General features: G+C 32.9%; 1 protein-coding gene across 2 annotated transcripts in view; it reads left to right on the top strand.

Annotated features, from left to right (window-relative positions):
* The window catches only part of LOC129920107 (Krueppel-like factor 6), a 190,464-nt gene that overhangs the window by 36,370 nt on the left and 126,995 nt on the right, over positions 1–27,099 (top strand). Inside the window, exon 2 of one of the 2 annotated variants that reach the window (XM_056001305.1) lies at positions 1,575–1,610. The exons of the other annotated variant lie outside the window; for it this stretch is intronic. Coding sequence (XP_055857280.1) covers positions 1,575–1,610 — 36 coding nt within the window. The remainder of the gene's footprint in view (positions 1–1,574; positions 1,611–27,099) is intronic. 2 annotated transcript variants of the gene reach the window in all.

Genomic DNA, 27,099 nt, shown 5'->3' with positions numbered 1-27,099 from the left:
CGCAAGTAAAAAAAAATAATGGTAACAAAAATGTCATCCAATGAAAACTGGTAAAAATTTATCATGCAAAATCTAAGTAGTTTATACAAATATTCTACATAGTAGGTGAAACTGATGTATTTTTGGGATATGTATGTATGTAAGTATGTATAATCCTTCTTAAAAAAATAGGTGGCATAGAATTAGAACCCAAATTAACTTTTTTTTAAATCTGAATTTTGCCATAGATGTTACATTTGAGTTAAGAACCAAAAATGTGAAGTGCCTATAAGAATATCAGAGATGAAAGGGTGTTTTTTTTTTCATTAAACAAAAAATTATTATTAGGTCCCAAGAAAACCTAATATTTCGTGTAATACGATGACAAACTTAAGTATAAGCGTTTTATTTGTCATGAGGCCAAAAACAAAATAAGCCTATGAATGGAAGGGTGTTTTTTCGAGAAACAATGTTTTTTTTAATAAAGTTAAATAAGCAATTACAAGAAAATGATTTCAAAAGTTAGAATAAAAATAGGGTTAAGCATTATAATTAGCTGCTCAACGAATCCAAAAAAAAGCTATATTAGTTAAGTGCCCGACAATCAATTTTAAAATTAACATTATTTTCTCCAAGGTTTGATCAAAAATAACATATTATTAGCAAAATCTTAAATGAATTTATTAAGTTTAAGTGGAGCGTTTTGTAATTCGATAAATGACAAAATGCCCGCTCTTTAAGAGAAGGTACAAGTTTTTGGAGGCATGTGGAAATTAAGTTGTTTATTTTGTTATTTTCGTTGGAAAACATATTTTCTGGTCGCATTAATTTTTGCAATAAAACAATTAAGTAACATTAACTTTCCCAGCACGTTTTTGGTATAGATATATTTTAAAACAAACAACACGTTTAATCAATTTTTAAACAAATTTATAAAAATTTTAACTTTTTTAATAATATATAGTTTAAAAAAAAATTTTTAGAATAAAATGAAAGATAACTTGCATTTTTTTTTTAAATTTTGTGTAAATTCGGATTTAGCGCATCAATATACATCACAAATATACACTTTATGTTTTTTGGTTGCAAATTTTATGATACATATTTGGATATTTGGTGTGGAAGAAAATAAAATTATCAATTCTAAACAAATTAATTTGTTTAGGTACATATTTTATTATTTTTCTTCTTCAATTTTCACTCATTGCATCATTTTTTTAATTGGATTCTTATAGAATCTATCAGATTGTTTAATACTATTGGCGATTTCACAGCGTTTTTGTGGAAAACATTACTGAAGATGTAACATTTCCACATTCCACAGTTGATATCAATCTTTCATTGAATTCTTTAATTAAACAATTTCGCTTAGCATTTGATAAAATCAATTTCTACCCATACGGTACCAGAAGATTCCTAGAATTAACGTGATGAAAAAGTTGTCACTATTTACAATTTACAAATGTTATCTTAATTTACCGAAATATGACACCTTTTTACACACTAAACAGTGAACACTTAACTTACACCCCAAAAAAAAAAAAAAACTGAATAAAATCTTAAACCAAACATCTTCTTCTTCCTTCTTTTTACAGAATGGACTTGGACCAGACCCTCTGCCAGCCAAGGAGGTGAGTACCACCGTGAGTTTATACTGTAGCCAACCCATAAGTTTGACACTTTCAACTGTCAGTTATTTTCAACAACAAGTAACTTTTCTCCTTTTCAATAATAACAACTACTGATAAGTATGCGACTCTTTTTCACTTGTTGTGCGCGCTTCATGATAAATCAAATTTAATTCACCAAAAGATTGGTTTGGCTGAAATGGAAGTTGGCGCAAGTCTGTTGCCACTGCCACCCAATTGCGGTAACGCAAAGTCAGGCAGTAAATTTGAATTCCCGATGGGATAATGGATGCGAACGGGTTTCTCCTTCAACGGGTGTTTGTCGTTCACACAGTAAACTGCGTTTGTGCTTATTTGGTTGCGGTCCTAATCACATTCCTTGGTGATAAACTTGAAGCGGTTTTTGAGTCTGGTTTTTTATATATAAATAAAAAAACAAATCTCAATCCAAGTCAAGCCAACCACACTCTTGAGAGTTGAGAGCTGAAGGGAACATGCGCATTGGCCAAGTATTTTCGCTATTTTATTATTAATAGCACACCCGTTGGACATAAACAGATCAACAACGAATTCCAAACCTGTCAGTGGTAACATGCCAAAGCAATGTTTAAATGAGAAATGCCGCGACTGTTGCTGCTGCACTGATGTTGAATCTTGCAGTTCAGTATATTTGGCAGGCGGCGGCGCTGCCGTCGGTACTCTCTCCTTCTATCTCGCACTCTTATCCAACTCCACCTATTTATAAAATCTGCAAAGTCTCTGGAAGCTTGATGGACTGGTCCAGCAAACACACACATCACTTTGCCAGAATGAAAGTTGCCCAATTCGTTTGTAGTGCATTACCTGACAGAAGTCGAAGAAGTGACAGCAGCGGAGTATCTTTAAGCAGCATCAGCCGGCAGGGACTGCGCATACAGCCAACTTGCTAGCAGAAGAAGAAAGACAAGTGAGTTTCAAGCTGAATTTCCATCACACACAATGATTGACAGTTCGACAAAGCACTACCAGGTGGCACGCATTTTTGTGTGCACCGTATATCAAACAAAGTTGTTGCAAATACAAAAAAAAAGCAACCGCAGCAACAAACAAGACGCCAGACTGTTGACCCGGACAGAACCTTTCCAGAGTTAGCGCGCTAACTCGCTGGCCGATTGCGATTGATTGGCCAACTTTGTTTACTATATATGTCCCGTAAAACCAATGACTCGCACGTTTATAGATAATATGTGAAAGGCATTTTGCCGATGGCTTACTGCTGGCATCTATGGTAAGAGAAGGCGCCTATATTTTGCCGACCGACTGACTGTCAAAAAGATACACTCGCGTAGATTGGAGGTCAACGCACTTGATGGTGGCCACATTCTGATTAGTTAATTAATTCATAGTCGCTTTGTTTTGGGGGATTTCCTCGATGAGATATTATATATGTACCTCTGGCATAGAAATTTGTGACTGTCACAATTTTAAATGAATACCTAGATTATGCCGATACCAAAATCGTAGCTAAAAATCTTTAGCACGATATCTCTAAATAAAGAGCAAAATGCTTAAAGTGATTCTTTACATTATTTGCAACGGTAATAAAATCAAAGAGTTCAAGGCCAAGACGGAATAATCAATTCGCCGCAAAGTTAAATTTTGGGTATATTTTTTTCTCTCATATTTACAATTTTAAGGTCAGTTATAGCAAACAAACTAATAGTTCGTAACACAAATGAATCGTTTATTTCAGAAACAGCATAAGTCCATGAGCACTAACTTTTCAGGAGCAACAAAAAACTGTTTTTTATGTTAAAACTCCACAACACTTCAAATTTAGAGTATGCCGAGTTATAATCTAGCTAAAGACAAATTTAAAAACCTTTAACATATAAACCTTTTTTCAAGTCTTAGCGGGTTTTTAAGCCTTTAAAGTAGCTGGACTTATGTCGTTTCTGCTCAAAACGTTGGTAAAACTTTTGTTTTCATTTAGCTATAGCTTTTGAACCCTGCTTCTGATTTTAATGAATAAAATAGCAGTAGATAGATTAAATCTTTACCTCTTCATTGATGTATAATTTTTAAGCTTGCGTGTCAGGATGGCTGGCAAAATAATTAAAAACTGGTAAAATGTCATATATTCAAGAGTAAAACACGTTGCCACCGCGAGGAAATCTGGCTATAACTTTTGAACCCTGAGTTCAATTTTAATGAATTAAATAGATATAGATAGAGTAATTTCTTACCTTTTTTTAAAGATGTATAACAAAAGGGTGTGCGTGTCAAGATTGCTGCCAAAATAACTTAAAACTGTTAAAAAGTCAAGTATTTAGCAGTCAAAAATGTTGTCACCGGGTGAAATATTTCCATATATTTTGAACCCTTTTCTTTCAGTTTTCGTATTTGGGGGGGTCTGACATACTTAATTTTTTTCCAGAAGATGAATAACTATACATAAATGAGAAATCTCCAAAAAAAAAACTTTTTGGGAAAAATGGACTTATGCTGTTTCTGAAATAAACGATTCAAATTATTTGTATGTTTTTAGAGGGTTCAGATAAAAGTTGATAACAGACTTGGATGAAATGTGAGCTGTCAAAACCAATATTGATAGTTACTTAGTCTTGTGCGAAAAACACAAGGTATGCTGTTGAATTTAATTTCTGCATATGACCAAGGTAATCAAATTTAAATCACATACTAACAGTTTCAGATCTGACTTTTTTTATTTCATAATTTTAAGAGCTTGATTTTGCAGTAGTCGGATTTTAGTATTTCAACTTAGTTTTTACTTAAATTATTTTGCACATAAAAACATGTTCTTATTTTTCCCTCAAAAGGCCCTATATTATTTTTACTGAAACAAAATTGTTTGCACTTAAGGGATCACTATTAGAATTTGTTTTTGCATATCGCATTTACGCGCTTCATTAAATTGAAAACCTACTTATTTCCAAAACATGTCAACCCGCTTAGGATTAAGAATTCGGATCTTTTTAACCCAAATCATTCCCTGGTATGTATAATTTATATTCATGATTGCAGAACTGTGGTCAAAATGCATATTTTTCCAGCTGCTCCCTTCCCAGCATATGCATATACGAATACGTACCTAACCTACATTATTCCACACTGTTAGCTGAAACTTCAGTTTCTAGACCAAACGTTCACTGGATTTTAAGGAACTCGAATCGCTACAAAAAAATATGTTATCAAACGTCTGTTTCCATATTTCACAACTTTTTTCTTGGTCACCTTCTCTTCTCTCTTCTCTGGCGTATCTTACATTAAGCACGTCTGTCCAAACAATTTTTGCGTGAACAACCAGAAAATGCTTATTTAAAAACTAACTAAGAAGAGTTTTTGCAACCCATACTCGTAAAAGTGAAAGGTTTCGTTCAATAAATAGCTGGAATTTTCTCTTTTAATAGTCTTACACAAAAATTCTGAGTTTTTGGGGGTTTTCCAAGAAATAGTAAAACCTATAATCAAGAATAATTATCTTCATTCTTAAACGTGTCACAATAGCGATTATTATTGATGCGGCTAAAATGCAAAAAAAAAAAAACAAAAACAAAAAACCGATCTATGCTAATGAAAATTTCGGGCGAAACCAACACTGCATCATTATTTTTAACAGTTTTTTTAAGTTATTTTGTTTTTGTTTTTGTTTTTTTTTTTTAATTAAAATAAAATGAAAGATTAGCATTTTGGCTTTGGGTTAATAAAAGACCACAATATTTATCATACGTCAATATTTCTATACTCTATCCGGTTCTTATAGTTCGCATTTTTATTTTCTGTCAAAAATTTGCAATTAATCATTCTTTTTTTTAATGATCTTCAATCGATATTTATGCTGTGTGTATTATTTAGTTTCTTCGAATGGAGTATTATTTTCAATATATTATTTAATCAACAGTTATAATTATTATTATGATGTGGTGGTCTAAATCAATTAGTGCTACTTAAAACATCAATTAGGAAATTTTGCATCAATATTTTGACCTAAATATATTCATTGTTGGTTCCTTTTTTTAGTCTTTCTGCTCTTTTTACTGTTGAGCTAATTAGTTTCATTAAAAAAAAAAAACTAAAAAAGATTTAACAAAATGATCTGATCAAGAATAAAAGTCGTTGCCGTTGGTAGGTAGATACTTAATCTTTAAAAGAGAAAAAACTTCCTTCCTTCAATTTGATATTTTATAATCTTTACTTTTTAGTAAAGTACCTACACGGCTTGGTAGCACAAAATTGCTTCATGAAGCTAAAAAATATTACCATTTCGAATTGAAAGATTCCATAATATTAATGTCAGCTTTGCCAAACTAAAATTGATACTTAACCTGTGTCCAAAATAAGGTTAAAGGACTTACAAACTTAGAGCAATACTTGGTCTATATTAGACTGGTTGGATCTTTTGATAAAGTAGTGGAGACTAAAAATATCGAAGAGATCATCGAAGAAAAAGTGTCGCAAATTTTAATCAACGTCTTCGGGAATCAGTGTGGAATGGTTTCCTCTTCATCAATAAATGTTTGCAGTTATTATTTGAGGTAACAGTGAGTCTTGTGACTTGTCTTTCTATAAGAATGTGTGAATGAGGGACGTCTCAAAATGCGTGGTAATCGGTAAATTGTTAAAAAAGGTTATAAGCAGGGCCCGGATTTTTACGCATATGCATATTTTTTTTTGGACGGCGTTAGAAACAAATGAATCAGATCAGGGGCGGATCCAGGATTTTTTTCTGGGGGGGGCACAAGGGACGGATTGGCAAAAAAAACAGCAATAACAGTTAGAAATAAAGTGAAGTACCATACGACTGACTAACAAGCAGAAAATTTTAACGACCCACAGTGGTCTAAAACCTGGCCAAAAATATTTAGGCACATTACCCACATCAAATAGGTACCAAATGACCAAAAAGTTATTCGGAAGGAAAAATTTTCATTTTCTTGTTACAGTAAAAGCCACTTAAGTGCTAACCCTCTTACTCCTGGATTAGCCGGAAGAAAAAAAATATAAAAAATCAGATAATGCACGTACAATTCTTTATTTAATTTTTTGACTTAAGTTGTTTCACCAAATAGTTTTTGAGAAATTAAGTTTTAAAGATGAAATTTTGAAAAAATAATGTTTACGTTTTTTAATTGATTTTGTATAAAATTTTGCAATATTATGGACATAATTATACCATTAGTTAATGACCTAGTAGTTTTTAGTCAAATACTAAAGACTTCATTCTAATAAATATTAAAGTTCCTAAGAATAACAAAAAAAACTGAATCATACTTTTTTGCCGGGAAACCCAGTTTTGTTTTTTTTTATTTGCATTAACCTTTTGTAACCCAAGGTCGTAAATTTAAAAATTAATAAGTCAATCGATTGGCCTTTATCTTTAATAAAACACGTATTTTTTTTAAATTCAATAAAGTCATTATTTACTTAGTTATTTCGATATTTTGGGAGTAAAAAAAAAGTTTAAATAATTTATTTTTATATAAAAATGCAAAAATTCAAGCAAAAAACTATCTAATATTAATTTTTAGGCACTTTTCTAAAATCCAAAAATAAAACCCCGTGGGGTTTACTAACAAAAACTATTTATTTTCTGAATTTCGTAGTTTTTACACAAATTTGCTTATTTTCAAAAAAAGCCCAACTTTCAACATTAACTGTCAATTAAAAACTATTGGTGCTATTTATTAGAAATTTGAAGTACTATTTCGATAAAGCAATACTTAAAGATTATAATATTAGAAGCTTCAAAAGAAAAAAAAAATAGTTTGTAGAGCTTTTATGCAATCTTTTTCGGTTTGTTACAGAAATGTCACATGGGGCTACAAGGGGTTAAATTGTTTTATACCTCAAGAATATTGTGTTCAAATTGTAGGTCTCTTGGAGCCAAATTGACCAAGTTATGAGTATTTTAATACTTCCCTTAGGAACGTTTTAGTCTTTTAGTCCAGAGTTCAAAACTTTAAATCGTTATCCCCACAACTAATGTTTTCAACGCCGGTGCTCCTCATAACTTCAAAACTACTGCACCGATTTTTTTGAAATTTGGAACACTATTTTTTTACATATTTTTAGAGGTATCCCTGGAGAAATTTTCTCAATAAAATAATATTTATAAAAATCTATAAGTAAGGGTCGCTTTTGAGGAGTTTTTTTTTTCAAGGGGTCTTTATTTTCGGGGTGCAAACTTGGGCAAACTTCTGAAATGCAAGTTTGTTCTACATATCCAGCAGTTCTATAATATATAGTTTATGCAATTTTGTGACGTGTTCCGCTATTTTAAAAACACTAATGTTGAAAAAAAAACAATGAAAAAAGTGCACATTTTTTGACCCCTCTGTATGAAAAAATAGAGTTGCATATACAATTATTTTTTTTATATCATTCAATGTCATTCGATGTCCATATCAAAATTTTTCACCAAAATCACTTTGAAAATTCACTTTTTTTTAAATCGAAAAAAAAAAAAATTCGTGTGTACCCAACAAATAGCCGTTTATTTATTTGTGAGGTGGAGCTATTCATGGGAAAGGAATGCAACAATCAACAAAATTCGCATTTTCAGCCAGAAATAGACAAGAGTTTCACTCAAGTTCTTTCTGTTATTATTCATATATTTTTAAAACTCTTATAGTTTGATTTCCTTTAAGTATGAACTTTAAGTTCTGGGGGGGGGGGCACGTGCCCCCGTGCCCCCCCCCCCTTGGATCCGCCCATGAATCAGATAGTTTTTCGAATCAAGAGATTTACTTTAAAGTGGCATTCAATCGTTAGCGCATATTTTTGCATATTTTGGTATAAATGCATATTCTGGCTTAATGACCATATTTTCACAATAAATGCATATTTTTCGAGCATATTTTCAGAAAAATAAACTTTAAGGACCTAAAACTAATTTCTCCGAAAAAAAAATATCTCTATCTTCATCTGGAAAAAAATACACAATTCCAGCTGACTTTCATAAGTTCAAACTATGGGTTTCTCAGTGCCAGTTGTACAAACGTGGATCAGCTGTGGTTCAGGAATTGAACTCGCCGATTTTGGCGGATAAGCTGCGGGTCAACTTCGGTTCAAGTATGAATGTGGCTATTTAAACATATATGAACCTTCAACCGATTTCAGAAGATAAAAGTCGCTGATCCACGGATTAAATATTTGTACAACTGGCCCTCAGTGAGACTTTAGTAAAACTAGAGGGTTGGAACTCGCTTAATAAACAAGTAAGTTTGATGGTGGAAGCAATTTCGAAAATAAATGCAGTAGAGTCTTCAATGGATCAGTCTATTTGTAAAAAAATAGAAAATGTTCTTAAAAAAAAACGAAGGATACATAAAAATGAAGAATTTATCTACCATGTTATACCCTTAATGAAAATGAAGAGTGCTTGGATAGTCAATATTTTATTAATGAGATTAACTCTTTAATAAATGCTCCACTAACGTCTGTGGACTTTCATCATTTTCCATGTACCTATACAAGTTTTTTAAGACCAAATCCAATTTTTGATGGCATATTTAGTAATTTTAAGCGCATATATTAGGCGCATGTTTCGTGTTTTAAAGGGCATACAAATCCGGGCCCTGGTTATAAGTGTTATAGTTTCTTCCTTGGTTGAGCACCAGCATCGAATAAAGGTGAATAATGATCTGAATTGCTTAATCCATTGAAAATTATCGACACATAAGATTTTTGTCATACCTGTCCGTCCAGGAATAGCACAGAATAAGAGATGTTTTTAGAGTAATACAATTTTATTTAAGGACCAAAATTAATGAAACCTATCTTCCATGAAAAGTACGAAACTGGAATCAGCTAGCAAAAGATATAGCTGGCTGGAGAAGGTTGTTGATTGAGATTCAAATACACAAAGGATTGTATCCGCCTTATGGTGCTGGTCTCAACAGCCTACTTCACTTCTGTCGATCATGGGAGGCCCTTCTACAAAAACAAATTTCGCGGTCGCATAGGTCTAAGCTTCGTAGCAGTAGTCACCGTAAGCCCATCTACCATGAAAAGGCATAAAAAGTGCCGATTTTTAATTAGATTGATATTCGATTTCGCAAGGTCTATATTCGTACTGAACTCGCCGGTAAAGAGGAGAAGTTTCGTTATCGAACTCATCTGTTTTTATGTTAATTTCGAATGAAATGAGAAAAGTTATTGCCAAATGCGTTCTTTCTAAAAAAAATTCTAGAACCACTCCAATAGAATTGAAATACTCGTATGAAATGATTGGAAAAACAGCTGATTTTAAGTTTTCAGCAATATGTTTTTATTGACATATTATATTATTTTGACAGGCTTCCATATCCTATCTGTACCATAAAGATCATACAGATAATTTCAAAGTTTTCCAATTTGTACGCGAAACATCTGTCCAGTTGCTGGAATTTTTAAATATGTTACCTTCAATACCATATTCAGTAGAATCTATGATAAGTTCTTAAACCATTTAATCTTACATTTTCTCTTCACAAAACCTTTTGATTATACAAACGAGAATTTTTCAATGCCTAGAACATCAATCGCGCTGTTTGACAACTTAAAAAATTAACATTCAGAAAGAGCAAACCCGCCAAACTCAACTTGATTCTATTAACCAGATAACCGCAAATAACGCTCCATCTTTTCGATCGAAGACCCTCTAGATTGTGCGAATCCCACAGTTTGAACATGGAGCCATTTGAGAACCTATCCAGTACTTTTACACTTATTACACGGAAATAGGTAAACTTCGCCGCCACCAGGACGGTATAGAGTCAGTCGTCTTTGGACTGATAATAATACGTCGACATGTCACGTTATAAATGGTACCGTCCGTCGCCGTGGTCGACTAGTAAGCAGCAACTCTCTTCAATACTCTCGCGCGCCATCAAAGACAATAACTCCGAGCTGCATGATTTTTTTTCCCCGTTCGCCACTTAGTCGTACGCGTGTTTTGTGTTCGACAATTGCAATGCGGCGCCTTATGGTCGTTCACCCTTGTGCCAACCGCACTCTTGTTCTACAACCGCACCTGACATCGTTGCGCCAGCCGAGTGTTGCTCATAAATTTATTATTAATACCGATTATTAATTTCCCATTGAGGCCTAATAGCTGACCAACGCTAAATGCAAGGTTTTTCCGACTCTGACTCTCCGGTAGCAATGAAAAGAAAATGAGAGGTGAAGAGAGAAGAGAGTGGGATATGTATGGCACACGCAGAAGTATAGTATAAAGTTTTGCAGTCTTGAGCTGGTTGTAGCCCATTTTAAAGGCCACTTTATCGATTCGGATAAATCTTCGTGGTTTTGTGCACTGCCTCTCCCGGTATACGCAATACCACCATCTGGGGCGCTGCTGCTACTAAGCTATATGTATTATAGGAACCTTACGAAGATCGTTGTTTGGTTGTTGTTTAGCTGCGGCTACCGCAATTTATTCAAGAAAAATTGATCGCTTATTATTCATTTATTCAGCTTTTATAAAATCGATTTGTAACTTTTTTTTTGTTGTTAAATGGCGCGGACTATTACCCGGGGAAGAGATCAAAAGATACAAAGATACAGTTGTTGTTATTGGATTATGAAGAGATATACTAGTTCTGGCGTTCAACTTTTGCTACTGGTGCGGTGATCTTCCGATCTGATCGGATCGGCGAATCGATCGACAGCGACAATCTGTAAAGAGCTAATCCGGCTTTTGTTTGTCCAAAAGCCATCAGTATTCTAGCAGAAGACCGGCCCGGCACCATCATGCGGTTATACCGCAGCGACATTGGGTACCGGTCATCGTCATGGATGCGATGGTGGGCTCCACAGTCACACAAATTGATCTCTAAGTGATTGGAAATTAGTCCATCCAAAGGGGTTGGACACAAGAAAGACGAAAAAACAAGCCTGGAATCCATTACTATGTACGACAACAAGCGAGCATTTATAAATCACTCAGTACGCGATCTGCGAGTGATTGGCGAGATATCACGACTATTTGTCCGGCATTTATTATTAAAAACTCGCTTCAAGTCTAGCCAGCCATGTATACTCGTACTGAGTTTAAGCTGGCAATCGTCGTAATCGCTAGCATAGAGAGCTTGTGCATTTGATGTGCGTATACCCGACCCGTTCGTCTCTCTGTGTTTTGTTATCGTCGTCGTCGTTGAAGTGCGCTGCCCGATCCTCCTCCTCGCACTAATTTCGTATGCGACGTGGTCATTGGCGACACACAACTTATCGGAGATTAATTTGCACTAGGCCCGTTCTCCCCATTGGGTGATCATAGTGCCCGCGTTCGATGATGGGTGACTATACCTGACTACTGACTGGTGAGAAGTGGTGAGATGCTCCGTGCAGTGTGAGCCTCAGTCTGGGTGATTGTGGTGGCCAAGATGATGAGATGATAATTGAGTTGGTGTCTCCAGCGTCGTCGTAGTGGAATCTGGTTTCTTTCGTGTATCTAACTACTATACTCCTGTCGCTGTTGTCGCCATCAACGCCGCCGTTGTTGACGCTCAACCGATGATGATTAAATCAACACGCCTGAGCGTAATGTGCAATAAAAGACCGATTTCTTTTAAATTAGATTAATTGATTGGCCAACGCGGAGCGACTGTAGCGCCGCCGCGCGTTGACAGGTGAATTCGTATCGCTAATCATGTAAAGTGAGTAAGTTGTTTGACGCAGTGTTTCTGCTAATCGAAGCAAATGACACAAAAACAATCGAATTCGCAAAAAAAAAAAAAGAAAAACAAAAAAAAAAAAAGAGACAGGATCACGGAAACTCAATTGAGGTTAAGAAACCGTGCAACAATATCTACTACGGGACTTATACCCGTCCGATCTCTATACGGGACTTGTTCACTTTGCGGGACAGGTATAAGGTAATTTTCGCGCGCAATTGGTATGTGTGTGACATATGGTCTTGCGAGGAATGAAACACGGTCGGAGATCGTTACCTAGAGTAGGTATATGAGTCTCGAGCAGCATTTTGGCTATTTTACACCAGGCATCACGTAGAGCCCAGATGGCGTCGTCATCGTTATCGTGTAAACCGGGGGGATGCTGAAGACTCAGCACGTTGTTGCACTCCCCCAACAAAAAAAAATGGAAAATAAGAAAAAAAAAAATTCGGAGGATATTTTACCGAAAATCGTGATCGTTGAGTCTTTTCAAGGTGAGACGGAGAGATGATAGCCGTGTGTCTACAGCGTGTATTTACCGGTGTTATTTTGCAGTTCGCCGCCACCACACAATCTTTTGCAACAGTAACAATAAAAGCAACAAAAACAACAACAACAACAAAACATTGTAGGCACAACACTGTGCCTAGATACACTACCTACAATAACAACAACAACAAACAACCCAGGCGCATTCACTACTTGGACTTGGACAGAGATTAACGTGAATGTTTCGATGTTCGGTCGTTTTGTCATGCTGGCGTTTTTCACAATTGTAAATTTGTTTTGTGATATTTTCACCTGGGACGCCCTACTGTGGTTTGATGGCGTTTCCAGTTAGGTTAGGTTAGGTTCAGATATAGGAGGTATATCTCCCATACAATCCACATAAATGACGGCGACGACCGACCGACGATGAGAAAACGAAGATGAAGAGTCTTCGTGCAATGTTATTATGTGACGAAGAGGTTTTTTGGGGGGAAATATCGTTTGGTGTTGGCTCTCTGGCACAGCATGGAAATAGAGGATGTGAATGGATACTTGGGCGGATGCTCGTTGCTTATGGTTTTTTTGTAGGTTTTTTTTTTTTGGGATGTGCATCATGGTTTTAGGTATGGACTTCCCTTCTCACTCGCCAAATCATGCGGTTGTTCATTTGTGATTAATTTTTCGTGAAAAGACTCTAGCACTGCGGTGAGATACTTTGTTGATGATGCTGTGATATTTTGACTGTGGTGTGTGTAATTGTGAGAGAAAAAAAAAACTGTGAAGTAGGTCTTTGTAAATTTGTTTAAAGGGTTTTTATTATTATCAATGGGGTGGTAGATTATCTATGGGAATTTAAGGTGAATATCGAGCTTATGTAATTTGTGTTAAAAAGTTTAAATTTTATCATCGTTTCGTAATAAAAATACATTGAACTAAAATAAACTTTTGCTAAAATTTTAATACTCTTTCATAGTAAAGTGTTTAAACAAATTTTTTATTAAGTTTTAACAGGATAAAATATTTGACAATATTTTTCATTATTGGCAATATAGTTGAAAATAATGTCCTTACCAAAGTTGGAAAGTCGGAGTAAAACCACGATATTGAAAAAACTCCATCAATTTTGCATTTTTAGGTTTTGCTCATATCTATAATTAACAAATTGTCTCAAAGAGGTTTGCTAAGTCCAAAGGCATCAAAATTGTTAGATTGATTGTTGGGAAAAATAAGTACAATAAGGTACCGGATATCAAATACAATGCATTTTATGCATCTTTATATCAAATGGATGCATAAAGCGCAACTTTAAAACAAGAAAAAAAAAATGTCCTACACACCCTAACGAATTTACCATTTTTAATTAAAATTTTTTTTTACTGTCACGGCGTTACTTGTATACAAACATTTATACTGAAAATTATTTGATTTCATTAATTTGATTTCTAAAAGTTGACGGTTTTTAGCTTTAAAGCCCAGTATTCATGGTTAGTAGATTTTAAAATATGGCAGAACTCCCAGATGGGGTCAGATAATCTCTCAATTGCCAAACTTTTAGAATTCTTTGCAAAAAAAATCCCATATTGGAGGAGATTCAAATTTTGTAAAGTAGGTTAGAGTATTATTATTGTAAAATATATTTTCTTCCAGGCCATCACGCACCTCTTTTGTGAAAAACTTGTAGTGGAGTAACTGCAAATTATAAGGGAACCCGGCCGAACAGCTTTGATTTTGATGATATTTTTTTCAAACGTCGGTAATTGAAAATACTTTAAAGTCTATAAGTTAAAAATTGCCGATGTTACCGTAGGTATTGTTTTTATAATTAAAATTAAATTTTTTTTTGTTAACAAAACCATTTTTTTTGCTTATGTCATAAAATAAATGATACTAAAAGATTCTCTAGGTAATTTAATGATAAAAATATATGGGAGTAAAATCTTCTATCGTTCAAGTGATAAATGCAATTTTCTCACAAACTGACTTCAAACAAACCTACAACAATTACTTACACGTTTTTAAAAAGCCAGAATCTCATTTCTATCTGTAAAATTGAAATCCACTAAATTGAATCAAGGGTTTTTGAAAGAATGGTATTCAACTCAAAATTTTGGAAAAAAAAACGTTATTGAAAAATTTAAATGGCTTTTTTTCAAAGTTTTTCATAGTAAAATATGGATTTATTTTTTAAAAATGTTTGGCCATAAATATTTTCAGTTGAATTCAGAAGAGGAAAAGGTAATATATATTACAGCTTTGAAAAAAAAAATTAAAAATTTCTTCAATTTCATTGGATGTTTTTTTTTGATAAAAACTGAATTTTCGCTTTGAAATAATTGATTTTCTTAAAGACTTTGGCAAGTAAGAACTTAACTTTTGCTATTCAACTTTCAACAATAAGGGCTATTGAAATAAAATAATCTTTTATTTAAATGTTGACCTTTACAAAAAAAAAAAAAAATGAGTTAAATCTTTTTCAAAACTTTTATGAAAAAAATTCTTCGAAAATGAAATATTTTTTAATTTTTTTCATGAACTGTTCTGTAAAACATATTTTTCCTTATTAGAGCCAATTTTTCAATCTTCTAATAAACAGTTAGTTAACTGTTCGACAAATAAAGTTATTAGGCTCATAAACAATCAGATAAAAACATTGAATTTTTCAATCAAGAATAATTTATTCTACAAAATAACAAAAAAAAATTGTCAAATTCAAAAATATTTAAAATTAAACGTCATTTTTATTCAGGATTGTTTTTGTTTTCTTGTCTTCCACTGTATTTTTTTCAAAATTCTTTCAAAACAGCTTTGACAACTGACACAATATTTTTGTTGAGATTATTCCTTAGAATAATTTTTATTCGTCTCTGAAAGAAGCAGATAGTTTTATTCTTAGGAATAAGCTATATCTGCTTGTTGAAAAATTGATTTTCTCTCTATCCTTAGGAATAAGTACTAACTGACTGTTTAACTGACTATTGAAAAATTGGCCCTTAGTAGAGTAACTAAAGCAAATTATTAGGGAACCCGGCCGAACAGCTCTGATTTTGACGATTTTTTTTTCAAATGTAGGTAATTAAAAATACTTTAAAGTCTATAAGTTAAAAATTGCCGGTGTTGCCGTATTGTTTTTTTTAAATTAAAATTAATTTTTTTTTAACAAAACCATTTTTTTTGCTTAAATTTCATAAAACAAATGATAGCAAATGATTCTCTAGGTAATTTAAGGAAAATATATAAAAGGCAGTAAGGGACAATCTTCCATCGTTTAAGTGATAAATGCAATTTTCTAACATTCTGACCTCAAACACAAAAAAAATATTTTGAAAACAACGGCAACACCTACAATATTTTAAAATACATGTTTAAAAAGTTAGAAGCTCATTCTTATCTCTTAAATTTAAATCCACTAAATTTAATCATAACTTTTTGAAAAAATGGTCCTCAAACTCAGAATTAAAAAAAAAATGTTATTAGAAAAATTTAAAATGACTTTTTTCCAAACTTTTTCTAATAAAATATGAATTTATTTAAAAAAAAAAATTTTGGCCATAAATATTATCAGTTGAATTTCGAAGCAAAAAAGGTAAAATATATCACACTTTTGAAAAAAAAAAATGAAAAATTACTTCAATTTCAATGGTTTTTTTTATTAAAACTGAATCTTTGCATTGAAATAATTAATTTTCTCAAAGACTGTGGTAAATAGGAACTTTAAATTTTTTCTATTTAACTTTCAACAGTAAGGGTTATTAAATGAATAAAAAATAATTTTATGTTGAACTTTAAAAAAAAAAAATAAGTTACATTTTTTTTCAAAACTTTAATTAAAAAAAGTTCTTCGAAAATGAAATACTTTTTAATTTTGTTCATAAACCGCAATACATATTGACATTTCCTTTTATAATTTGAAATCATAATAAATGCGGCCAAAAAAAATTGAAAATAAATGCATTTTATATTACGACCAAGTTTAAAAAACGACATGTTCAAATTTTTTCAATAATTTTTTTTTTTTCAAAAATCTGAGTTCAATTACCATTCTTTCAAAAGCCGTTCATTCAATTAACTTAATTTTCATTTTACATATATGACTAAGCTTCTAGCTTTTAAAAAATGTATATTTGAATATTGTAGGTGTTGCCCTTGTGTTCAAATATTTTTTTTTTGTGTTTGAAGTCAATTAATAAGAAAATTGCATCTATCGCTTGAACTATGGAAGATTGTCCCTCACTCCCATATATTTTTTTTCCTTGAATTTCCTAGACAATCTTTTGGCATCAATTAATTTATGAAATTTAAGAAAAATGTTTGAAAAAAATTTGGTTTCGTTCACAAAAATCATCAATTAAATTTAAAAAATCAAAACGGCAACACCGGCAATTTTTAATCTATAGACTTTAAAGTATTTTTAATTACCAACGTTTGAAAAAAAAGATCATCAAAATCTAAGCTGTTCGGCCGGGTTCCCTAATATTGCCAATTTTTGAGCTTTAGTTACTCCACTATATATAATTTCAAATCATAATAAATGTGGCCAACAAATTTGAAAAATAAATGGATTTTATATACGAAAAAGTTTTAAAAACGACATGTTAAAATTTTTTCAATAGGTAATTTTTTTTTTCAAAAATCTGAGTTTAATTACCAATTTTTCAAAAACTCCTCATTCAAAGTAAACTTCTAGCTTTTCAAAAATTTATATACCTAATTCAAATATTTTTTTTTTCGTTTTTAAAATCAGTTTATAAGAAAATTGCATCTATCGCTTAAAAGATAGATTTTTTTAATTTTTTAGCCAATCTTTTGGCATCAATTCATTTTTGAAATTTAAGCAAAATTTTTAAAAACAACTTTTTTTTTTGTTCAAAAAATCTTCAATTAAATTTAAAAAACTAAAACGCCAAATCAAGTTTGCCCGGGCTCCTTAATATTGCCATTTGTTTAGCTTTAGTTACTCCTCTATTGTCTTTGAATGTTTAAATCATCAAATTCTTAAAAACTCGTGCATTTATGAACTTTGGCAGACAATTTGACTGCTTTCGCTTTGCTTGTTTGGAAATCGGTTAATTTGTATTGGATTGGTGGCTTGCCAAATTTCGGTTCATTTTTTTAGGTTTTTTTTTTTATTCTTGAAAAATTGGGACACTTAAGGTCAAAGATTCGAACCATTACCTTAAAAACACCTGTGACAAAAAGTATGAATACCGGATTTGACACATTCTGATGCATGAGGTAATTCTACTATCCCTACGACTTCGGGCTTAAAAAAAATAAACCGTTTTAAAAGATGTTTGGTTAAAAACGTCTTCTAAAAGATCTGTTTAAAAAACCTTTAGATACGTTTTAAGGAAAAAAAATTGCTATAATTCATATAGTGGTAGGTATCAATCAGTTTCAGGATATTTCTCATGTTCTACTCTTCTCATATTATCAGTATATTTTAAGCTCTACTTTCTTAATATCCAACTCGGAGAGACCAATCCTAGGCTCTTTAATACCTACATTAGCTACATAATTTCCAAGAATTACTAAAATGAAATAAATTGCATTCAAATTCAAAATGTACTATGCGTACCACTATTTACTTGTTTACTATAGAATAAGTGTTCCCATAACCTCCTTTCACGCCTACAAAATGTCTCTAATTTTTCTTTACTTTAATTTAATTTTTTTTTATTTTTAAATTCATGTTAACACATTTATCTCACAAAATATACAAAGTTCGGCGCTTTAATCCTCCGCGCAAATAAAAATGCTGTTGTGTCAAGCAAACCATTTATCACGCACACTCTGAATAAGAGTCGATTAATGTTCAAGCTAAACTACACGATCCGCCTTTCATTTGCACGCCGATCGAATTAATTAACCAATCCTCGCCTATCACAATCGACGAACCGATTTATTAGGTCTGATTACGTTCGATAAAGTTGAGTAGTGTCTGAGCGTCGTCGTGGCACACGGCTGTTAGTTATACATACCTGCTATAGCTGCTTGCTACCCTGCCTGCCTGCCTCTCTGTCTCTCTCTTGTCTTTTATCATCGAAGTCTGTGAAGTTTAAAAGCCCAATAAACTACAAAGTCAAGCGTTTCGGCTGCACGGTCGCTGATCTCAGATATTGCACATTTTTCAGTTAACATTTTGCCGTATATACGAAATTGGGCATCACCCATGAGCTCAGGAGAGATATTAGTTGACAGGCCAAGTTTATCAGAACTTCAGCAAAGGCTAATCGACACTTAAAGCTGCCTTCCTGAAAATAAAACCGTTGCGTTGTTTGCGAAGGGAAAGTTCGAAAACCTTTTTAAGGCGCACAATCAAATGGGAATTCTTTAAAGTGGAAGATTCATTAAGGTGTCTTCCAATATGTACCGCCACCGCACGCTATACCATGCGCAGGCCGCAAGCTAATGACTTAATTATGTTCCGGGAAAGACGGATAACACTCAAGCCTGTAATTTAATCATAATGTTTACAGTGCGTGAATTTTGCGCCTACCGGTCGTCACGTCCATAGCCGCCGCGCCGCTCGTTTGCGGCCAGTCAGCGGTGTTGGCGGTGCGGTCGGTGGTGTCCACAAGCTCAAACTGATCGAACTCGCAACAACCCACTTCCATTACATCATTGCGCAATGTGCGCGGGTCAATCTGCGATAATCGATCTGTCCGAATCGAGAATAGTGTGCCCCGCCGCTGCTGCCTCGGGAGCACCATGTAAACAAACCCATTTAGAGTAGAGTGACCGTCAGTTGGGCGTTTTCCCTTTTTCCCGTACTCGTTCACCAGGCCATAATATAATCCAGCAGCTCGTGCTGTTCGTTTTAATTGACGCAGCTCTATGCCGACAACGACGACGTGTTTTATTGTATGAATGGAGTGTGTTGGTGCAAGAGAGTAGGGTAAGTGCTCATTTTCATTGTCTTCCACGTCCGTAGTCGTCATCGTCATCGCTGGCTGTCATTATAATTATAGTTTTTAGATTTGTTTTGTGGGGCGAGTTGTGGGGAAGTTAAAAAAGGTCCGAAGATCGAAGGGTGTAGCCTTGTTACGTTCAACGATCGTATCGAATCTCGCGACTTAAACTATGTGCTGTGTGTGAATGTGATTGTTTGTTCTAGGAGAATGAGAGACGTGTTAGTTTTTTTGTTGTTGATTTTTTTTGAAATATTTTCGTCAGTGTTTTAGCATTGTAATTACCTAATTAAGGTGCAGGGAGTTCTCAAAGGTTATAATTTGGCTCCATAAACGAATTGGCAAGGTTGAACTTTATGGGTGGTCCAGAGGTTTGGCAGTGTTACTTTAGGGCTATAAAAAAAAAAACAACGAGATTAAAATATTTCGTGAGATTAAAAAAAAAAAGGGCAATACTATACCTAGGGTTAAAGTTTTGAGAAACTTTTATGCCTTTGGTGTGTTTGTATATTTTCATGACTTTTGTGTGGTCTACTTTTGCAATAATTATAAACTAGAGGTAGACTTTAGACTTAGGTGCGGTTCAAAATTAAGATTGCTGGAAATAGAAAGTTGTACTAAATATATACCTACCAACATTTGTTTGTATCTTGATAATTTATATACACAAGTATATGCTTTAATCAATTGTTATTACAGCAGCTTAGAAAAACATGCGATCATAGATAGTTTGATTTACTTTCCGAGTCTGCCAATAAGTGAACGCGAATTGCAGAAGTAAGTACAATAAAACTCTGTTAGTTACTCTATTTTAGTCCCAACTGAAATAAAATAAAGGACTTTTGTTATTGTTAATTTACTAATCAAAATTGAATTGAAATTAATTTTTACCTGAAGCGAAACCACTTTGCTTAAATATTTTTTTAATTTTTGATTTTTTAATCTGCTTCTTACTATCGTAATAGTACCGCAATAGGCTTTTCCCGACTTCATTATATGTAGATAACAGCTTATTTAATTTTACGTTTTATTGCAAACAAATTTACATTAAGGTTTCGACCGTTCAAAATAACTTTCTAAATAAATGTGATATTGCGTCCGTTTTTTTAATTCAAATTTTGATAAAATCTAATGCAAAAAAATTAAAACAATATTTGTAATGTGATTTTTTGTAAAAAAAAAAAAAAAATTTAAGCCGTTATTAAATGTTTTCATAATTTCTGACTTTCTCGTTAGGTAACCGATTTCAAAGAATTCTTTTTCAAAAAATTAATCTGTTTTTGTTTCAATTTTTTTTTTTAATGTTCGAAAATTTAATATGGGTCCCTTAGAACCCATATTTCCAAAAATTCTTCGCTATAAAGAAAATTAAATTACATATTTTGATGTCAAAACTATACTAAAAAAGATGTTAGTTTTTGGAAAAAGTTTTTTTTTTTAATTTTCTTGTAACATTTCCATTTTCACTGATTTTTACCAGAATATAAATATTTTCGTTGTTAAAAAATTTATTTATCTTCAAACTACAACACTAAAATTTAAAGATGATGGTTTTATTAAGCATTAACAATTACATATTTACATTAACAATTAATTTACATAAATTTTTATATTTCATTTGAAATATTATTTTTAATTGTTTAAGCACAAATGGACCTAATGTTCTATTGCCAGAGCTCGAGCTTGGCTTAAGGAAGTTTAATTTTTGTATTCATTTTTGCTGATATTAAAAAAGATCCCGATAAAACGGGTTTATTCTGTATTTATTCTAGAGCACTTCTGATTATCGTTTAAAATCTTGAAAGCTGGTAGAATTGGTAGTACCACCATAAAAATTTTAAAGTTTGAGGTTTTACATTCACTCTTTTATTTATGAATTATATGTCACACTTTTATGTACATAATAAAATTCTAACTGCTTTAAAAAGCATATAGAAAACAACCAAAAGTAGTGAAATTTAAACAATGACATAACTGTAAAAAAAAAGGAGCCAAGTTGTTTTATATTTAGTTAAAACAGCTGTGTTATAAAGGTGTAACAAACTCTTAGATTTTTTTAATTTGTTACAATTTAATTGTTATCCTGGCAAGTTCTTAAAGCACTTTAAAAAATGGTAACCAAAAGAATAATTTCATGACTATCAATAGCTTATATTTTGTTTTTATTTTAATAAAATATTAAAGCCAAACAAACTAATTTTAGATATATGTAAGTTTAAATTCAGATTCCTGATTCCTTGGAAACAAAAGAGTTGAGGTTAGAACTTTAAGCTTGGCAATTTCAAATTTTTGGATTTTTTTTATTTGACGCTGACCTTTAAATTGAACTATTATCATTAGAAGACATTGAGGCAGCAAATCAATTACTTATCGTCGGCGTAAGCAAAATTGTTCTAAATCCACTTTTTACCGAAAATGAGTTAATGATGCAGTTGTACTGATTTAAGGGTGCTCTTTCCGAATTTTAAAACCGTTTTTGTCAAAAAAATTTAGTTCCGCAAAAAATATAATATAATGGGACATAGAACAATGAAAACAGGGAAGTAGACTTTTGAAAATGAGCCCGAGTATTCTTGATTGTTCTAAATCCCATCATATTTTGTTCTAAGTCCACTTTTTTTTAAGGGAAAAAACGTACCTACTTGTATAGGAATTGTTCTATGTCCAATTTTGGGTTTTAGTTTTAAAAAATATTTAAAAATAGTAGGTATGCACCTACTAATGAGGTAAACTTGTATATTTTATTCAAGAGAAAAGAACAAACTTTATAAAAAACATAACTTGAATGGCAAACGAGCAGAAAATTGTCACTTTAAACCAATTTGAAACTTAAAAATCGTTCCCTGTAAAATTTTCTATTTGTGACTTAGAACAATTTTGCTTTACGGCGACGTTATGTAAATAAAATACAAGACTGGATCGCACTTATCACTACAAGAAATATTGAAATTTCTTAAAAAGTAATCAGAAAGAATTTAGTATTTAAAATTATTAAAAAAGTATACATTGCTCACGAATTTATCTCCCTAATAATAATTAAGTTGTTCCTTGCTAGAGCGCTTTTCATAGTTAATGGTAAAAGTAAACCATCGCCACAAATTCTGGTTTATTATTTGGCATATTTTTGTGTAGTTTGCAAGAGTGCTTTAAAAGTTACAATAAAAAGTATATCTATTAATAAATTCTTATACCTAGTGAAATTCTTTTCAATTTCCGAAGAATGTTAGTACCTAGTTTCAGAAGATAAGGGCTACAAAGAAACGAAAAAAAAATCCCACTTTTATAACTTCCACAGCCTTAAGCTTTTAAACTATTTCATATGGTTCAATTGGAATTGATATAATTAATGTGCAGAATGTTCTTACATAGACATAGACATGAACATAATTAAATTAGGAATTTGATCTAGACGAACCTTAATTTAGAAATCACCATACTTTATCAAAAAAACCAGCATTCAGTAATTTAAGCTCGTTAATAAGAATCCAGTAGTTAATGACTAGGAATCTATAATTTTTCATTTTCAGCGTTCACTTTTATCATTTCAAAATATACTAGCCACCTAAGCAGCAAAAACGTTTTGACAATTTCAAAACAAACAAAAAACTTAAATCAAATAAATTTACCCTGAGGTGTTACATTGGCATTCTTTTGATTATTTGCAACTTGCCGCCGCCGCTGCCTAATCTTAATGCCAGAAATAATATTGTCGCCCATTTAAGTTAGCCGCACCATTTATACTCAAACTTTAAGCTAACGGCTATTGATTTACGGACTTAACCAGGCGGAATAACATGTCTGGTTAGACAAACTTCTCAATTAGATATTTAATTCTGTAATTTTTGAGTAATACCGTTTACGTGCATGTGTCCTTGCTTCCTCCAGTCAGAGTTACTACTGCGTGCAATACACAGTGGCACCCTCTGTAGAACAGTTCCCGCAACAAGCCAACTTGATGGTGGTCCACCATATCGTTGCGAGTCCAAATCGTTGTCGTCCGATTCGACTTATAATATAAATTTTTTGTCGTCTTGTGTTTTAGCAACTATGTCGATGTCTATGTCGGTTAGGTCGGTCTACTACGTCTATACGTCTAAGTTGTGTTTCGGGCCACTTAAGCACCCAGTGAAGCAATTAAGTCAAAAACCATTCAGTCTATCATTTGCTGTTAAAAGTCAATAAATAAAACCCGCAATAAATTTTCCATTTAGCATTAAATGCGATTACAGGTTGCTATGGAGTTACAAACTTGTGCATATAAGGTTGGCTTGGTTTTTACTATTTCTGTAGCTCTGGTTTGAGAAGCTCTTTTGGTCTTGGTGTACCTAGTGCTGCTGCTGTAGTGCCTGCCTGCCTGTTGCATGTCATATGGTAATTTCTTCACCTGCTAGTTGTCACGATCCACATAAATGTGTGGTAATAAGTGCGACTGAGTCTATCATGGAACTTCTATCTACACTGTTTGCCATGCGACACATAGGGACCCACTGAGACCCCAAGACTCTCAAAGTCAGAGCGCAGCAGAGTCTTCAAGCAGTTGCATACAAAAGGGTATTTTATTGAATAGCTTATAGAACAGTGAGGAAATCTGGTCACTACCACCACTGGCTTCATCTATGACGACGTCGACATCGACGACGACGACGGCGCATAGTGTAATTGACAGCCAGAATGACAACGGTGACTGGTAAATCACTTGACAATGCCCCGCAGGAGCAAGGAGCACCGAGAGCCCACATAAAACCTTTTGCTAGATTAAGCTGATGTGGGGTGCCACCGTTTTATTATATGAGCCAAGGTAGTTAATAGAAATTTATATGACCTGCTAATGCTCCTGCGGAAGTGTCGCCCCAAGCGATAATTCGACTATACCGCCTCACCTACAACAACTACACAATTTATTGTTCGAAGACACGAGAGGAATTTTAGGAGCTGCTGCTACTCGGCATCGGCACATACGAAATTGCTTTTGGGAAAAATGTGAGAAAATTACGCGAACGTGCCGAACGACCGTCGCCGTCATCGTCACTTTGACACCAGCCACAACAGTCACTTTGCGCCTGTAACTTCAGGCCGCCATCATCGCCACCTTTATACCGCCATCGCACCTCCACCACCGCCACCGACACATACGATACCCATTTTGATACGTAATGACACCATCAACATAGTCGTCAACACCGATGTTGTTGTTGTTGTCAGCGCGATGCTGTCGCTGTCGCTGCGCTGCAAACTGCAAAAAGCGATATAATATACCGCGAAGGTGTGGTAATTTTCCACTTTATTAGATTCTAAATTAAATTGATTGTGTTGCCAGATCAACTTATATTCATTGGAATGCAATTAAGGCTTTAAGGCTGTGCTGAGCCGCCGCGCAACTTTGCGCACAGCGTATACTTTCCAGCTGGGATTTATAGGTTTCTTTGGCTCGTCTAGACGTAGTGGAGTATTTCTTTCGTTTCGTATACAATCGGTAATGATGTTTTGTGGTTGGTTGACAGCCAGCAGCCGATTGAGAGTGCGATCGGATTGTTTGGAATCCTTTTGATTACAATGTCGGCTATTCTTGGTTGTTGGCAGATCATAAAGTTTGATCGGTTGACTGAAAGTTGTAATTTATCTTCTGGTGAGTTAAGTTAATATAGAATTATGTAATAGGATGATCTGGTCGAGCTTTAATAAATGGACGAGTTGGTGGCTTATATATAGTAGACTTCTATTTATAACTGATTGGCCTTTAGCTTATTATTTTTTTTTTAATTTTTTTTATTTTGAAATATGCACTAGGTACATATGCATTATTAGATAATTTTTTTATGAGTAATTTTTTGACTCAAACAAATAATTTTTTTTTGGTTAAACGGTTTTGATAAAAGTTGTCTTTTCTATTCTGTGGTGTGGTTTTTTTTTTAAGTAAATACACTTTTTTAATATACCAAGAGATAAAATCTACCAAATAAATGTTCACCATTTGTTCTTAAAACTAAAGAGTCTTTTCAAATTAGTAGAATTACAACAACTGCATGATTATTATCTACCGCAAATTGTCTTAGTCAATTTCATAGTTGCACAGTGGAATAAAAGATTTTCATAAGCGGTTTTTTTATTTTATTTATTTATTTATAGTCCTGTCAAAATTTACAAGTCATTGATAGTTCTGATTATATTGTTTTGTTTGTCTAACTTCATTTTTTTGGAGTGCCAATCTGAAGTCTAAAATTTTTTATTCAGGGCAAACTTGAGGGATTTGAAAAAGTTCGAAAAATATTTATGAAGTGAAAACTTCTTTAGTATCGTAGTGATTTGAAACAAGATGACACGAAAACGCGACACGACTTCAACTTGTTATAACTTTTTTGTTTTAATAGATAGATGAATGAAATTTGTACTGTAAATAGGTAATTAAATAAATTATAATTGTACAAAATTTCAATTAATTTAATATTCAAAATTCAGAGATAACGGTAAAAAGATGTTCTTTTCCAACACACGTTATATCTTTTGATCTAGTGCACATACAAATTTGATCTAGTGCACATACAAAATTTAACTTTAACACGCATGCTGATAATATAACCTTTTATTTGATATATCTCACATAACGTTACGTGCTCTACAAGTTACACGATCTTAAATTGAAAAAAATTTAAAAATACCTCAAAATACCTGTGGAGATCTGTTGGCGATGACCAGCTACCAGTGTAGGAAGTACCGTAATCTCAGTCTGAAAATTCGACATGGTTGACTTTAAAAAAATCTAACTTCTCTTGTGGACATCTTTGAAATAAGATTTATTCATCATTATACAAGGTGAAACAATAAGCTTTCACATGGTATAAAATTTTTTATAGGTTATCAAACAAAAAAATTGATTTAATAGCATGAGAACATAAAAATAAATGTTTTTTTTTGCTTTTTGGATGAAATTTCATCGAGTTTAAAAAATTCTAGCTCTTTTTGTAGATGTCTCATACACCTGATCGATATATATATTTTGAGCCAAGACGATAAGCTTTCAGATGGTGTTTGTATAGGTTGTTAGGGAAAAAAATGGATTTAATAGTGTGAGAAGATAAAAATACGTGTTTTTTCTCTTTTTTTGATGGAAATTGATCGAGTTCAAAAAATGTTAGCTCTTTTTGTCGATGTCTCATAGACTTGATCGATATATATATTTTGAGCTAAGACAATAAGCTTTCAGATGATATAACATTTATCTAGGTTGTCATATAAAAAACATGGATTTGAAGGTGATAGAATAAAAATAGGTAGATTTTTTCTATTTTTTTTTTTTTTTGCAAGCAAAATGATTTTTTAAGGTTTCACTTCTACCACGTGTGAATTGCACACATGATTTTTTTTTGTGTGTAAGCGTTGATTACATCGATTGTATTTCAGTTTAATGAAATTAATTCCAAATTTCGATGCAATATTTGAAAA

Source organism: Episyrphus balteatus, chromosome 4 (assembly GCF_945859705.1).
Source record: "Episyrphus balteatus chromosome 4, idEpiBalt1.1, whole genome shotgun sequence".
Lineage (NCBI taxonomy): Eukaryota > Metazoa > Arthropoda > Insecta > Diptera > Syrphidae > Episyrphus > Episyrphus balteatus.
Note: the sequence above shows the minus strand (reverse complement) of the source record. Positions and strands in the feature narration are given on the sequence as shown.